General features: G+C 40.9%; 1 protein-coding gene across 5 annotated transcripts in view; it reads left to right on the top strand.

Moving 5' to 3' along the window:
* Positions 1 to 520: 520 nt before the first annotated feature.
* Positions 521 to 16,817, top strand: part of PHRF1 (PHD and ring finger domains 1) — a 53,085-nt gene continuing 36,788 nt past the window's right edge. The window contains exons 1-4 of one of the 5 annotated variants that reach the window (XM_074997886.1): positions 549 to 657; positions 1,498 to 1,560; positions 11,964 to 12,078; positions 12,911 to 13,021. In XM_074997886.1, coding sequence (XP_074853987.1) covers positions 11,988 to 12,078; positions 12,911 to 13,021 — 202 coding nt within the window. In that variant the 5' untranslated portion in view covers positions 549 to 657; positions 1,498 to 1,560; positions 11,964 to 11,987. Of the gene's footprint in view, positions 658 to 1,497; positions 1,561 to 7,499; positions 7,641 to 11,963; positions 12,079 to 12,910; positions 13,022 to 16,817 lie in introns of those variants that run through there. The other 4 variants (XM_074997885.1, XM_074997887.1, XM_074997883.1 and 1 more) reach the window with 4 other exon arrangements.

Below are 16,817 nucleotides of genomic sequence, written 5' to 3'. Positions count from 1 at the left end.
CGTAAGTGCTGGGGATACAGTTCAGGTAGCCTGTAGCAATGGCAAATCACTGCCTAGGATGCACTACCATGACCACACAGTTGTGGGCAGCAAGGCGCAGGGCAGTCTCCATGGGCTGCATCCTGAGGATGGGGGCACTGCTGGTGAGGTGCTGGTGTCTGACTCCAAGTGGGGCTTCCCTACGCACCAGTATTGGCTGGGGCTGGTGCCCTGTGGGATGATGAGTGGGTGCCCCCTACCTCGCAGCTTGCATAAAGGAGGAAACGCCCCTCAGGGGCTGCTGAACTGCCCTAAATTTGTACATGCAAAATACACTAACATAAAAATAGCACCCCCCGTACAGCCACCCAGTGGTTCAGTCCAATAGCCTGAACTTGCCCCTCCACGCCAATGGTTCAGCCCACTACAACAGCCTTTCTCGTTTCCTAATGGTTCGGTCCAGTATCTTCAATGGTTCAACCCAGGGGCTCGAGTCCCCTCCCTCTGGGAGCGCGCTCGCTGTGTGACCCGGAAGTGGCGCGAGTCTGGTTCCGGGTGGGGATCCCAGTGTCGTTGCAGCCCCCCTCCCCCAGTGTCCCGGTCTAGTTTCTCCACGACCCTTCTGCCGGTTCCGTGTCAGCCGAGGAGCGCGGCGGCGGTGCTGGGACTTCTCCAGGGGTGAGTCGCTGAGGGCGGGAGGGGAGGGGAGGGGAGGGGACGGGACGGCCGGGCCGGGCCGAGCCAGGCCAGGCCCAGCTGGGTGGCACACGGAGCGCCCCCCACCCGCGAGCTCTGCGGAGAGCCCCGCCTTCGGGGAGCTCCTTCCCTCCGCCCGGGGAGCTCCGCCGGTGGGCAGCTGGCCCGCCGGGTTCGCCCTGCTGCACAGCCGGGGAGGGGGTGTTAGTCGCGTGTCCAAAGCGCAGTGAGCGCGAAGCGGTTCCGACCGCAGCTGCGGGACCTGCGAGAGAGGAGGGAGCTCCCCGGAGGGCGGGAGGGGCAGTCTGACGGCGTCGCTCCCAGGGCTGCCCCGATCTCCGGCGGCAGGCGGGCGCGCGGGGCGCTTGGAGGGCGCTCTCTCGCTGCGGCGTTGTCCTGGTCCCTCAGATACATACAGCGTCGCCTCCCTGCACCCCCAGCTCGCCTCGCCGCCTCTCCGCGCGGCCCGAGGTTCCCTCAGACCGCTCCGCCGCGTGCGCCCCGCTCTCTCCCCAGCGCGGGCTGCGGAGTCCGAGCGCTCGCTCGCTCCGCTTATGTAATGGGTGGTAGCCAGGCCTTTGAGAGCGTAACTGGGGTGCTGGTCGTTTCCGCTAAGTAAATCTGGTTTTCTTCTAAACTGCCAATGGAAAGCGCGGAAGGGATTCCTTCGGGGCAGGAATGCAGGGCTGCCAAATCAAAGCCGGCGGTCCGGTTGTTGTCAAACCCACCCAGCAGCAGGACCGGTCAGGATTTTATAAGCTTGGAGCTGTAACTTGTGGTGTCTCAACATCTTTTAAAGTGTGTTGTTTTTTTTTTTAAAAGGTGGCTCATTGTACCAAATGCAGTAGCAGGTCTCATGCAGGTGCTTGGACTTGATGACCTGAGGTATCTTCTAACAAACCCTGAATCTATGGGCCATCACAAAATTACTTATTTCATTGATAGGGGGCACTGTGAGGCTGTATGCCGTGTTTCCACTGTTCTCCAAAGTACAGTTTTATGACTAAGCAATAAAACCAGACATGCAATATATATTGAGGTGAGTATAGGGGTCCTTAGGGTGTTTTGGTGTAGTGATTGCCCTGTTGGTAGAGATGTTATTGATGATATGATGATACAGAAAGATAAGGAAACTAGATAGTTTTGTTGATGTGATCATATGTCATTTTTAGATTGTGTGTATGTAGCAACAGCTGGTGTGGAAAAGCTTCATATTTTTGTATCTCTTGGTATTTGGAAGTAAAGTCATTAGTCCACCAACTGGCATTTCAACAATCTCCATACTTAAGGCTTGCATGGAACTTGGTAGCCTATGAATAGAAACTTTTTACAACATTTAAATTGTGTGGATTTGGAAGTGGATTTTTAAAATGTGTCCTTGCAATATTAATACTTGTTTTAGTGTATTTTCCCCAAGGGTAGATTACCTGATGTTTTATCTGATTTCATTTTAACAGAGGAAAGCAAGGCACCAGTGCTTTCATTCTCTGTGATGTGATTTTTTTTTTGCAACTTAAGTTGCTAAATGTTATCTCTGATCCACTGAAGTGGGAGAGAGCTATTATTTGTATGAGTGTTGTGTTTGCTACATGGATGCAAAGAGTTAATGTAATCCTGGGTGGTTTCACACTTCTGCAGGAAGACAAAGGCTGTGGATAATCCAGTCAGTGATACTTACCAAGTCTTGCTTCCTGTATTGGTGATGGCTATGTCCCTGTCCAAGGGGGACATACTACTGATCTGTGTTTGTCTCTGTCCAGGATAGGAGAATGGAAAAGCTTGAGAAGGAATGATAGAAAGTGTGGAGAAGCTGTTGGTAAAAGGAGACTCTTTATAGCAGAGAGAGACTAGAACCAAGAGAGAAGACTCTCTGGGTGTGTATGTGTATATACTAAAGAATGCTGGATTTCCTGAAGTACACATCTATCTCTCAGGAGATTGAGGAACTGTGGAAGGGTCTGGTTTTCAGGTGTATATTCCTTTCTCTCTCCATTTATTTTGTTTTTCTCAGAATGAAATGTGTAATATTTAGTGATGCTTTTTGAAGTGTTGTGGGCTACTTGCTTCAGTTCTCATGAGGTCCCTAAAAGGCTAAACAGTAAGGCTGGGTCTACACTAGAGAGCTTTATCGACACAAGGGCTCTTATCTCGACATAACTCAGGGAGCATCTACACGCTTAAAGCATTGGCAAAGTATCAACAGAACTCTTCATTTTCCTTGACAGTATCATCCCTCAAAAATTTGAGGCATAACAATCTCTGGACAGAGCACTGTCGACACAAAAGTGCAGTGTAGACACTTCTGTTGACAGAAATGGCTTCCAGTTGCCTGGCAGCCCTCTTTGCAGAGCTGCCATTCTGCTTTCTGCCACCAGAGGGTGGCACAGTGTGGTAGTTCTCTGTCAACAGAGAAAGTTGCATCTAGATGCAATCAGTTGACAGAGTACTGCCGAGATTTCCCTGTGGACAGTAACTTCTGTCGTCAGATGCTTCTAATGTAGATGTAGCCCAAATGAGAGACAGCATGGGGAAGAGCAGATATGAGAGGCTAACATTGGTTTTGGACCTCAGGGCAACTGGATTGTGGGATCCTGTATCCAGAAAAAGATGGAGTTTGTACCCTGCCAGTAGGCCTGAAAGGGCCAAACTAAGAGACATTATCTGGACATAGCTTGGACCCAAATATGTTTTAAAAACACATGGGATCAAAGGGTTGAGTCCAATACAGCAACCTGATGATGGCCCACAAGAGGACGCTCACCCAGAGCTGTAACGTGCTGGTCTTTTGCATCAAATGTCCATGAAAGACATTGTAAGGAGCATTGATACTTAGGAAACTGCACACATCCCCACACTCTTGCCCCACACAAAATATAAATCTATGCTAGTTAAATTTTACTGTGGTTTTCTGGTTTTCTCAGAGTTCCTGTAGTAGTTTGATATCTGTTTATTATGACTACTCTGATTTAGCTGCTTTGCCCTATTTGTTAGGGCATCTGTTACCCATCAGAAGAATGGGAGCTCTTAGAGATCTTGTTTTAAACAATTAGTGCTGGGACTGCTATCTTTAATCAAGATTCAAGTCTTGTAATTTATACACTGATGGCCTTTCTTCATGCTGAAAATTTGTCACATAACTTCTGTTATCTAATCATATACTTATGGACAGACCTGAAATAGTCTGAAATTCCTCATTTGAGGGGCTGAGGGTGTCATATTTTTGTAACAATGGGTTCTAAGACTCAAAGTTGGTTTTGTTGTTCTGCCTTATTCCTGACAGTTAATTAAAATATATTAAGGTCTTTGGGCGGTTCTAATTCCTAATATGTAGGTAGTAGGCCAATTGTCATCTGCCTAAAATAAAGATTTAGATTTACTGTGGGAAATCTAAAATTGCAAATTCCACCATTACATATAATGTAGTGGTAGTGCACAGCCGTAAACTGTGGTGTTTTTTATTTTATTTTTTTGAATCAATTTAACTTCTTGTTGCTTTACGTTCAGAATATCATGGTGGTTATCAAATCTTAACCTCAGTATCGCCAGTATTTTTCTCAGACTTATAATATTTTGATCTTTCTAATTTCTGAATGTTTTAGTTACTACAGCTTCTGAAACTGAGTCACATCCAGGAAAATACATACTCAGTCTTCAGGAGGCTTAAGTTTAGTTGTAGGTGTTCTCTAGTATATAGCTGCTCAATTAGTGTCAACAAAACAAATGATCAGAACAATAGAATTGCAAACCTCAAAGATATGCATAACAAGCAGTCCTGTAGCACATTAGAGAATAACAAAAATTGGAGACAATCCAAGTGACTTCTGCTTTTTTTGGCTTTTTGAGTCTCTGTTTGCAAAAACATTCTGGATTACAGACAAAAACTTTATTTTAAAAGAATGACACAGACTTCTCAAAGTACTCAGTATAAGAAGATGATAATGCAACTGGATTAAAATATTGATTTATAAAATAGCAGGTCTTGGATAACTTTTGAAAAAAATGACCTATTGCACCCTTTCCACCCCAAAACAAAAACTTATTCTACATTAAATTTTTGTTCCTTCAGAGAACCCATTTTGCTTAAACCTAAAGATTCTTTAAACTCTGATAATTAAATGCGATTGAAAACTTTTTTTTGTTTCAGTTTCCATGTTGTGACTGATAAGTTTCAGAGTGAACTATGGAGTTATGTTTTATATTATGGTGGACCCAGTGCACACTCACAGAAGACAATCTCTGCTCTGAGTTCATAGTATGTAAAGACAAAGACAGAAGGAGAGAGGGAAAAGATAACACACAGGTTGAACTTCTGTAGTCTGCAACACTCTTGCCTTACAACATCCATAATCTGGCCAGATTTTTAGTTAGCTAGATGGGCATCTCCAAATTTCCCATGATCCCATAAAGTTTGTGTTCTGTGCTGTTGTTTATATCTAATTTACCCCAAAAGAACCCAGTAAGCAGTGGAAGTGTTCGTAATGCCACAAGACCATCTTGACCTCCCGTGGTTTGGCAAATTCTCTCATTCGGCACCAGTCAAGTCCTGTGGGTGCTAGACTAGAGAAGTTCAATCTGCACAAGCAGCGATCTGGGCAATGACATTTTCTTACTGTGCATATATAAATGTTTTTTATTAAGATGTTGTAAGATGTATTTTCAAGTGCTATAAAGGGTGCATAGACTGTATTTGTAGAGCTGCACTTCAGCATTTTTATGAATTTGAAGTACTGTATATACTCATTCATAAGCCAAATATTTGTGGTAAAAAGGTGAAGCATCCAAGACTGGGAGGTCAGCTTATTAATGAGTCTGTCGCTGTAGGTCAGGGATCAGAAAACTTTGTCTCTCTGCCCATTACTGTAAGCTGCTGGTCTGCCAGGACATTTTGTGTACCTGGAGCATCCTCTGGCACAGAGCCGTTCATCCCCGGAAGCTGTGGTTCACCATTAACAGCCAAAAGGAGAGATGGTAAATGGTGGCCAGCACGTCCTTCAGCTCACGCTGTGTCCTGCTGCTCCCGTTGGCCAGGAATGGCAAACTACAGGCTCTGGGAGTTGAGGGGCTCTGTGCCTGCAAACACGCCACGACATTTTGTGGATCTGGAATGCCAGTGGCTTACCCTGATGGGCTGGGTGCCAAAGTTTGTCAAACCTGCTGTATTTTAGAAGTTAGTCACAAGAAACAAGCAAAAATGTTTAGTACATTTATTTTAATCTAATGAAAACCCTGTTATAATTGAACAAATAAGTATTCACATCTTCAAAATTACAGTCAATGCTTTAAATGTCCATGTACTGATTTTAAAGTCTCATCATGGTAATGTACTTATTTTAAGTCTTAAAATGCTTCAGAATTTGAATCAGTCCCCAATTCATCAAACAGTTCATTAAATGGCTTCATTCATAGCTGCTCCTGCATTGTCGTCATAGATGTCAGCAATGTCATTTTCAGACTCGAATTCCTTGTCAGCTTCCATTGCGTCATCAGCAGATGTGGCATCATCTTCTCACCCATTGAGCGTGTCGCTGATACAGCATTTCTGATATGATTCTTCTATCATTTCTCAGGGAGTGGCCTCTCGTGTGTCCTTGACCCACTGGGTGACCAGATTGATTTCGGGTTTTGTAAGATATCCACCCTTTGTCATCTTCGTTCTGCCTGAGCACATCTAGTCACACCATATTTTGGATAGCCTGTCCTTAAAGTGTTTGTTCAGGCGGACATCAAGTGGTTGTAGAATATAAATTAAGCCTCCAGGTATTACAGCCAAAGTAGTTTTCCTTTTTTGGCTATATGTTTCACCTCATCTGTCTTGTGTGTCCTGAACACATCCCAAACATAGCAGGTTTCTTGAAAAGTGCTTGGGGTCTCAAATTTATTGTACACTTTTTCTAGTTATTCAGTAGTCCCACTTTTATCCCTCTGTCCCCTTTCGTGTGCACATACAATGACACCCACAGGAAATTTCATGTTCTAGGCAAGGTTTTACTTTTTAAGAATCACAGGCAGGAGCTTTGATCCATTGGCCAAACATGATAAAACCACAATATTTTTTTTTTTTTTTTTTCATGGCCAGTGGTTTTGATTAAAATGGTCTTTTCGCCAGCACCAGTTACTGGTCTGTTGCTTGTGAGATCCAATGTCATTAGTGTTTTATCCATATTTCCTCTTTGTGACAGCTCAACTACATGTTCCTTTTGATGTTTTATAATAAACCTTTGGAAAGATTCGATTTTTTTTCTTACAGATCTCTCAACATATTTTGTGCTGTCTTTGGTCACTGATGAAGACAGAGACCATGACAGTTCACGAAGTGAGTACACCACAACCCACTGACTTGACAAACATTGATGGCTTTACTGACTTGCATTTGTCATCTTTCAACATTTGCAGAGCACGCAGATGAATTCCAGTTTTAGTGACAAGTTTCTTAATTTATCAACATTCAACATCCCAGTCATTGAGATCTTTCTTCAGCTTGGAAAATGCAGTGCACTTTGTTGGACTTTTATTTTTCCTTGCTTATTGGCATATCTTTTAGCCTTGTGGGTTTTTTCATCATTCTCTTACCTGCTTCTCATTGATATAGAATTCACAAACAGCAGCACAGTTTTTGTTTGCTTCTGCGTATTCAACAATTTTAAGTTTGAAAAGTGCATCATTAGCAGATTATTTTCTTTTGATTTCACCATTATTCATTTTAAATGCTAGTATGAGTATCATAGAAAATAATTTAGTCATAGCTTTCTGTAATTTTATATAGGAATGTCACCTGTTTTATCACTGTCAAATTATTTGTTTATTTCAAAGCAACCTCTTGGGTGATAACGAAAGATTCGAAAAGAAGAATATTGGCGTTCGAAAGGAGTTGTTATAGAAAGATTCTGAGAATAGAATGGATGCAGAAGGTCACCAATGAGGAATTATATAACAAGATACAGCCGAAAGAGAACCTGCTGCAGAAGGTTATAAAACGGAAGCTACAACTATTTGGATGTATTTGCAGAATGAATGATGAACGAAAAATCAAGACCCTAGTATTCAGCATAGTGGGTGGTTCGAATAGCAGAGGCAGACCCCACAGAGAATGGATAGATGATATAGTAGATAGTCTACAGAAACTAAGCTACTTTGCACTGGACAGGGAAAGATGAAATAGTGAGAGAGGCATCAGACACCAACGGGTGCTAAGCCCACTGTTATTGAGGGTGATGAAAGCAACATCTAGATTGGCAAGTCTGTGGCAATAAAAGGCTATTTAAATTTTATTACAGATACCGTTAATTCTGCAATTCACTGTTCTTGGCCAGTCAGAGCTATCCGTAATGCCCCAAGCCAGGCGACCTGCTGGCCGCTGCTTACTTCTACTCCTGTTGGTTGGGAACTGCAAATTGAAGATCCTGGAAACTGCAGGGCTACATGCCTGCAGACACTCCAAGTAAACAAAATGTCCTGCAGCACCAGAAACTTACCCTGCTGAGCTGTGAGTCAGAGTTTGCCAACTCCTGAAATGTAGGGTCAGCTTATGAAGGTGTCATAGGGTTTTGCCATTTTTACCCCTCCATCTTTTTTTTTTTTGGGGTGGGGGGGCAGGGCATCCGCTTACACCCAAATGGATTAATGAACATGTATATATGGTAAATATTAAAAACACACTCCCCTCTTAGCTTTAATTTAATAATTTCCCCCTTCTTACCTTTTAATTTTTCTCTTTTGTTGTTATTGTTGGAATTAGAGGTCTAAGGGCAGAATGGTGAGAAGGGATTGGGAGAATAAGTTGGGAGTATGTAAAGAAGTGGGGGAATACTTAGGGGAAGAAGAGGAGAAAGACAGCAAGGCACAATTGACAGATGTAGTGAGATTGATTGTTTAACTGAGGGCTTGCATAGGTAGAAGGTGGGCAGGATGCAAGTGAACTGACAACTATTGGCAAGATACAAAGAAGCAGAAAGCATTCAGAGTGCAAGTTTTAGTGCTAGCTGACTATCAGGAGATTGTAACGGTCTCTGTTTGATGTGGAGGCCGATGAATGCTGCGGGATCAGAGTTATACTATCGTGTAAGTTTCAGTGGATAACCATGCTAGTCTGTTTCAGCAAAAACAAGGAGTCTGGTGGCCCTTAAAAAATATGCGAGGTCCTCACAATTAATGTTCATGTTGACTTGTGGCCCGAACCAAATTTGTGCCCCCATTTCCAGTAGTGAAAGTTTAACATACATAAATGCACAAATGATATACTCCAGTTTTGGTAACTTAAAATAAATCATCTTGCTCTAAAAGATAGTAGGCTTGGTGAGACTGAATTAGCAACTGATAGCTAAAGTGTTAATTTTGCATTTTTTTTTAACTGCGTCCTGGAGGGGGAGAAACTGAGAACGTGCAGACCTAAATCATTTAAAGGCCTTATAGAAAGTGACATGTACCCTGGATTTTTCCTGGGAGTGAATTGGCAGTCAGTGATGAATTCAGAGTGGGGGAGGTTAATGGTCTGATTTGCTTCTTTCCCAGAAAGGGAGGTAGTTTATAATTTTCATTAAATGAACCATCTGAGTTTCCTTTAATGATAATCATAAATTGGTCACTTTGCAGTAGGCTGTGGCTTTGGTATGACAGGTGTTGAAAACTAATGTCTACCTCCAAATGAATGGGGACAGTTTTTGGACAAATGCAGACAACTGAAGGAAATTCTTCCCACTCTTGTTCCTGAGTTGCCAGATAGCAAGAAGAAACTGGCATTTTAAGGCTTTTCGTTTAGTGCAGGATTATGCTACAGAGCCCCAAAAGATAGGTTGAAATTGAGAACCACTTTTGTGATAGTAGGACAATAAGTTTCACAGGGGTATTCAAGTTCATTTGTAAGTTGTGGGATGGAGAGAAAAGATGGAAGCTCATGGATTAAAATAATTGAGAAAGGAGAGAAGTTGATAAAGCTGAAGTATACTCTGGCTTCTGTAACTTTCATATTTTATTTTTCAAAATTTTGGAAATCTTTTAGTTTGGGAGTTGTATAAAAGGATGGGTGAATCATAACAGTCAAAGGTTAATAGGTAATAAATACACTGTTAATGCACCAGTAAGGTGGAAAATTAAAATAAGTCTGGAAGTACAAAGGTTCTTTCAGTGATATGAACTTGGCCACATTTCTGTTCCCATGTATTTTCTGATGATAGGTGTAACAGTAATAGAAATATTAAGTGAATACCAAGCTGTACTCTATACATTTATTGAGAATTTATAAGAAACTTAACCACCTCAGTAATGTAGCCTGGCTAAAGTTGCTCTAAAATCTTCACTTTGGAATTACACAACTTTGTTATACAGTTAATGTAACTGTGTAGCACTTAATTTTATCTTATATAATGGAGTTGAAAGCCATTTTGAATATGTGTATGTGCACTGCTGAAACTTGAAAAATTGATAATAGCAACTATCAGATTTAGGGGCTTATCCTTTCAATTACATTGCTTTGTGATTAACTTTGGGCCTATGGCTGAAAGTGGTTCAGTCTTCAAAAGTAAATATTTTTAAACACTCCTCTTACTAAACCACCTAGAAGCTTAATCAGGACAGATTTCCTTTGAAATCTGTGAAATTTTTGATTAAGGATACACTTTTTTTGCTTTTGTCACTTACCATTAAAAAGTGCTTTTACAGTTTAGTTTTATGTATTAGTGAAATCAGCATTTTTAAGGCTTTTAGTTTGGTGCAGGGTTATGCTCCAGGGCCCCAAAAGAAAATGACTGAGTGAAGATGTGTAATTCTGGGGACATCATGAGAATCTAAATAAATCAAACAGTGCTATCATCTTTTGGAGCTTATTTTAGTATTATACCCAATGTGAAGGGTGGATGCAGGGAGAATCGGGCAGCTAATTAGAACCTCTTTTCTAGATTCATAGAATTTCTGTATCCCTTTTCTGAAGCATGCTTCTAGGAATCCTGACATAAGACATGTCTTCTAAAACAAGATTTCTGTAAGCAAGTAAGATAGATTAATATACTTACTTGTACAGTAGTCTTTGTTTCTTAGTTTGTATAATAACATGTGGAACAAAATAACAGCTTGATTGTCATTAATTATGGATTTGGATCGTGGTGTATTATTTAACATTTCAGTTTATTATTATCCTGCACTAAGCCACAACAATTAATTTTAGTTGAATTTATGTGCACTAAACAACATCTGTCTCTCTCTCTCTCTTTGTTGGGTCATGGGATCTCTGTTTTTTTTGTTAGAACTCATTCAGGAGCTGTACAAGGAAAAGATCTATTTAGGCTGTCTGAAACACAGTGTTCTTATGCCTGTTTTTTCAAGTTTGGACAAGATATTGTGATTATGCCTTGGTACCTTAGTAGATTCTTTTCAATTAGTCCTTGTATGCTGCTCAGGATTAGAATTTGCATACTCACATAAAAGGTTTGGGTTCCCTTTAAAGGAAACAGTGAGCTGTAAAGACTGATGTCAGAACTTCCTCTACAGGTGTTCACTCACTGTCCTTATTCACAATTTTACTTTTTTTTTTTTTTTTTTTTAAACAACCAAGGAAGCCAAAAACCCTGATGGAGATGGGTCTTACATATAAAACAGGATACTCTTTTCACTGTTTTATTCCTTCTTTAGTCACTGATCCAAATGAAGAATTTTTTAATTGTAACTATAAACCAGATGTAATGAGCTAATTAGAAGCAGCTTTTTCTTACCACATGCAAAAACTTTACTTGAAAAAAAATGGCTCTCTGAGGGTTACCTGCAAAATGAATTATAAAACAAAGTTTATAATTACATTTTATTTCCTTGAGTCTACTGGGAGTGGCCACTTTCAGTAAACAACTAGTTCAGGAACCTAATGTAAATGGAGTTTGTAGCCTGTTTAAATGATAAGTAATCAAAGAAAAACTATTTTTAAGGAGTAACAGTATTAAAACAGAATATTAAATACTTCAATAGTCTTATGTTGGGATCCTGTGGTGCTGTCAGAAATGTCACATTTCATTAAGAGGGAGTTGTAGGATTGCAAATCTTAACTAAAAGCTTGCCAGCAGATTTTATATTCTGATCCATAATGTGTAGCTCTAAAAATTGGAATAAGTTACACAAGTGAGGGATTAGCATTTTGGCTTTTCCACTTAAACCATGATGTGCTTTAGCAAACATCACCTATACTGTATTCATTTCTCTACATCCACTGTTTCTCATTGCATGCTGAACAAAACATTATTATGCTTATTCAAACAGTGAGCTGTCCAACTTTTTACCACTTGTGCTTTAATTGGTTCTCCTTTTTTCAGGAAGCTGATTCCCAATGTCCTGCAATGGATGATGATAGTCAGGATGAACAGATAAACAAAAATGCTGCACTAGGCAAAGGCAGAAGATCAAATCTAGTGCTCCTAAGTGAAGCAGGTAACTCCAAATCACTGTCTGTACTTCTATACCAGGGATATTAAAGAGTGAGTAATCTGGTAACTGCGTAACCACCAAAATTTCTGTTTATTACTCAGTTAACACCCCCTTTCCCCCCACATTTAAAAGGCTGAGCCAGTGCACAGGCTGGCTCAGCTTCTATACCCACCCTGAGCATTGGTCTCTTCCCCTTCCCCTTCCTGCCTCTCTGCGTTTAAATTTTAAATGCAGAGCGGCAGGAGTGGGGATAGAAACTGAGCCAGCCTGCATGCTTGGCTCAGCCTTTTACATGCAGAATGGCAGTGGAGAAAACTGCCTGATCCCAGCCCAAGCAGGGATAAAGGTTGAGCCAGCCAAGCCCCGTCTACTTGGGAGTGGGAGGGGGTAGGGGGGCCTGCAAGTACCAAGTAGCACTAACCGAGTTAGTCATCTGTTATGTCTCTATTCTGTACTTTTTGTTTTAGGTTTGAAATAGTGTGTGCCTATCCAAAATAAACAGTATTTATAGACCTCTGTTTTGCAGGAGAAAAACTTAAATCTTTGTGGCTTCTCATAGGTTCTGTGCTTCCAGCTGTTCTCGTTACACTGTAGCTAATTAAATGCTGAACAGTGCAGTCACTGCTTGACATTCAATAATACCAAAAGGTGATGCAAAAAGCACCTTGGGGAAATGTTTTTTCAGCTTCTATATGAATTTCCCTGCAGCAGGATTTCTGATGTGTGCTTGACTAATATATATATGTATACACATTTATTTGCAGTATCTGTTTGTTGAGTGGTCATGTGCAAAGTAGAAGCACTTACGATGTTTTCCCTTTTATGGTTTTAAAAGAAAGCAATGATGGAAATAGTGGGGACTCAGAAGATGATACAGGAAGTGAGGAAGAAGATGGCACTGATGAAGATGGGGGTGAGGAAGAAGGTGAAGATGAAGATGGAGAAGGTGAGTATTATGATATTTGGGTAAATTTGCTTGAAATGTTTTTGATGGGTGGTGGAGAGAAACTGGGTTTATGGCTTTCCTTCTAAAAACTAGCAACAAAATATCGATCCAATGCTTCTAAATATATTCATGATTGTTTGAAGTCAAGTCATTTTTGCTTCTTGTGTGCTGCTAAAATGCTAGTATTAAAAATAGTAAAGTAGATTTTATTGACTGTTTCCCTTCTTCCACATGCATCTTGGGAAGAAATGGACTTGAGCCCCTCTTACTCATGCTATATAAAAGGATGTGGGGGTTTTATTAAGTACAGTAATGCCTTGATTTACGTGAGGGTTGCATTCTCATGCATCCTTGCGTAACTCAAATTTTGTGTAAGTTGGGGGGCTATTTTCCCCTGCAGAACGCATGTTCTGCAGCCAGGGAAGCAGTAGGAGCACCTGGAGTGCCTTTTGAAAGGTAAGTCCTGGGGTTGGAGGGAGGCTTAAGCTTGACCGTGGGTTGCAGCCTTGGGATGGGGTAGGGGGTTAAGCCTGGGATGGGTTAGGGCTGTGGGGGGGAGAGGGTGGGGAGTTGAGCCTGGGCCATGTGGGGAGGGGGGCAGTGGAACCGGAGGCGGGGTTTGAGGTGGAGCTGCGCATGGGGATGGTGAGCTGACGCTGTGCTCGAGTGGTGAGCCTCGCTGCCTGGGGTTTGAAGTGTGGGGGTGGGGGGCCATTGAGCTGTAGCCATGTGTTTGGGGGTTTGAACCAGGGCAGGGGGATTGAATTGGTGCCGTGTGTGGGGGTTGTGAGCTGGAGCCAGAGCTGGGCACACGGCGGGGGTGAGCTGGAGCCATGAACAGGGCAGGGGGGAGATGAACCTGGGCCATGCGGGGCTGAGGGGTTGAGCCAGGGCTGGCGGGAGTGGGATTTTGAGTTGCGTTTAGTGAGTTAATCGCAGCTCAACATTGTGCATTTCAGGGGTTTACTGTATTCCATGAAACATCTCAATAATATTTTAGCAATATTAGCACTTGGTAATTATTCAGGACTGTTGTGTTTTTCCCATTTCATTTTATTTCTTATCGAAATTTAACTTCTTTGTTGGCAACGTGATATTTATGGAAGGTGAAGGGGACTCCCTGCTTATAACCAGCAAACACACTTAACCATGGGAAATCTAATAATTTTAGGTGATTTAGTGGAGTATAGGAGTATGAGAATCTAACAGTGGAAATTGTTATGCATTCAAACTAAACTAGAATTTTATAACTTCAGTGTTTTTGTTTTTTTTTCAATTGTAAAATATGTATTTGTTGGTTTTGCATTTATTTCTCAACTACCCATATAGGTATTAAGTGAATGTTTTATTTTTGTCTCTTACTTTGAAAGTATTGGTGAAATGGACTGTGCTCCAGCTAATCTAACTGAAGTTCTGAAAGTGGTGGGTGTGTTCCAAATGCTTTTTAGGGGTGTTTGTTAAAGAAATGCAGTTGACTACTATTATACCTTTATACTTTTTGTGCACATATTTAATTATTTTCAGCATCATCCTAATCCCTTTAGTCACGTGTTATGTATGCAGTAGACTTTTTCGTAGATGGCATGCTAGCATCTGGAACTCTCTAATAACTGGCATTTTGAACATAAGTAAATTTTAGTTATGTTTTCCATAAGCACAGCATAGTGAAAGTAAATACAAATAACTACAGAATGTCTACATCTACGCTACAGAGATCTTTCAAGAGAAGCTCTTCCAGAAGATCTCTTTTGAAAGAGCAAAAAGCGAATCAAAAGAGTGATCCATTCTCTTGAAAGAAAGCATCCACACAGCCCCTGCTCTTTCAAAAGAACAGGCCAGGGATCAAAAATGAAGACTGTTCTTTTGAAAGAATGGCCCTGCAGAGCGCATTTTCTTTTGGAAGAAGCTTTCAAAAAGGGGCACTCTTCCTGAAACAGGAAAGGAACGGTGATTTCGAAAGGAGCATCACGTTCTTTTGATTTACTTTCGAAAGAATACTTTGGATTTGTCTACACTACCTCCCTCCTTCAAAGGGAGGATGATAAGTAGGGTACTGGAATTTGCTTAATGAAGCACTGCATATGCACCACAGCACTTCATTAATAAACTCCCAACACCCTACTTGCCATCCTCCCTTCCAAGGAGGGAGGTAGTATAGACGCAGCTTTAGTGTGTAGATGCTCCATGGGCTCTTTCAAAAGAGCTCCCTTCTTTCAAAAAATCTTTCGAAAGAACTTGCTAGTGTAGACTCAGCCTATAAGTTTACAGTGTACAATACTACTGTTGCTGGTAAATAAAATACTCTGCATACATTTTTGTTTGTTTCTTAATATCTAATCTTGTTTTTCTTTCGCATTATGCGTTGCTAGGTATACATCTCTATTATCCAGAATATTCTGAACATTCAGCATCCTCCCTGCCGGTCCCAAGGCTACAGCTATGAAAGAGTTTACTGTACCTTTCCTTTGCCTGTCTGTCTCCCTTAGAGATTATATTCTCTCTAGAGCAGGATGGTCTTCCTTTGTGACTATAAAGTGCATAATATGTTTTGGGCACAACCATAATCCAAGAAGGCATTTGGAAAAAAAAATATTAGAGGAACAATGTTGTGCAGTTTAAAAAAAAAAAAAAAAAAAGGCTTCCAGCTGTTGTGGTGCTCTGTTATTTGCTGTCTTAAGCCAGTCTTGTGCCCAAGCAATATGGTAAAATTTGCAAAAACAGTATTTCCTGTGTTCATTAAAGAACCAGAATCTTGTATGCTGTAATAATATCCACTTGCGTAAATGGCACCATGGCAAAGTGTAGAGATGTGCCCTAGGTTGCATATGAAAATGTTATAAGATTGCTATCATACTACAGATTTAATACGAAAATCAAATATCCTTTAGTGAGCAGTTACGGAGCTAAAATTGTGAGCATAACTCTTGGGAATAAAATACTGTGACTTTTGAAGGTACGTTTGACAATATTTACTTAAAAAACATACAGCAAAGTGAAGCAGAGAGGTATTAACATAATTTCACAAGTATATGAATGTCTGCTTATCTAAACTACTAGTAATCTACTAAACTGTGGTTCAACTGTCAGAAACATCTTCTAGGATTTTAATTCTTCAGCACATCTTTTCAGGTTGCTGGGAGTGGACCAGTATTTTCCAAGTCCCTCTGATTAGGTTGATTAAAAATTGATTTGATTTGAGAACTACGTATGAAAAAGATATTAAAAAGTTCTCTAAAATAGTCATTCCTGATCCGAGACTGTGAATTATATAATACAATATGTGCTTCTCCTGTTTTTGTGAGAAAGGAATTAGTGTTTTGGGGAGGTAATTTGTTTCTACTTTTTCAGCTGATATGTTATCTGATAACTGCATTAGGAGCTTTTCTGAAGATGAGTTCTGTGTTTTTTGTTGGACACTTAACCTTTCTCTAAAAATTGTAACTGGCAAAATGCCTTGGTATGTAGCTAAAATAAGAATTCATACTAGTTAATAACTAGTGATTTTTTGGATCTCAAATTTTGAGTTTACCACTGAAAACTCCATAATAGACCTGAGAGAGAGTGCTCTTCACATTAATGAGACTTTAGTGTCTTTGGTGGGACACACAAAATCACTAAAACAACGAGAAGTCCTTATAGACTAACAGACATATTGGAACATAAGCCTCTGTGGTCAAAGACCCACTTCATCATATGCATCTTACGAAGTGGGTCTTTGCCCACCAAAGCTTGTGCATTAGCATACCTGTTAGTCTATAAGGTGCCACAGGACTTTTCATTGTTTTTTGTGGATACA

The sequence above is a fragment of the Carettochelys insculpta genome, chromosome 6 (assembly GCF_033958435.1).
Source record: "Carettochelys insculpta isolate YL-2023 chromosome 6, ASM3395843v1, whole genome shotgun sequence".
Lineage (NCBI taxonomy): Eukaryota > Metazoa > Chordata > Testudines > Carettochelyidae > Carettochelys > Carettochelys insculpta.
Note: the sequence above shows the minus strand (reverse complement) of the source record. Positions and strands in the feature narration are given on the sequence as shown.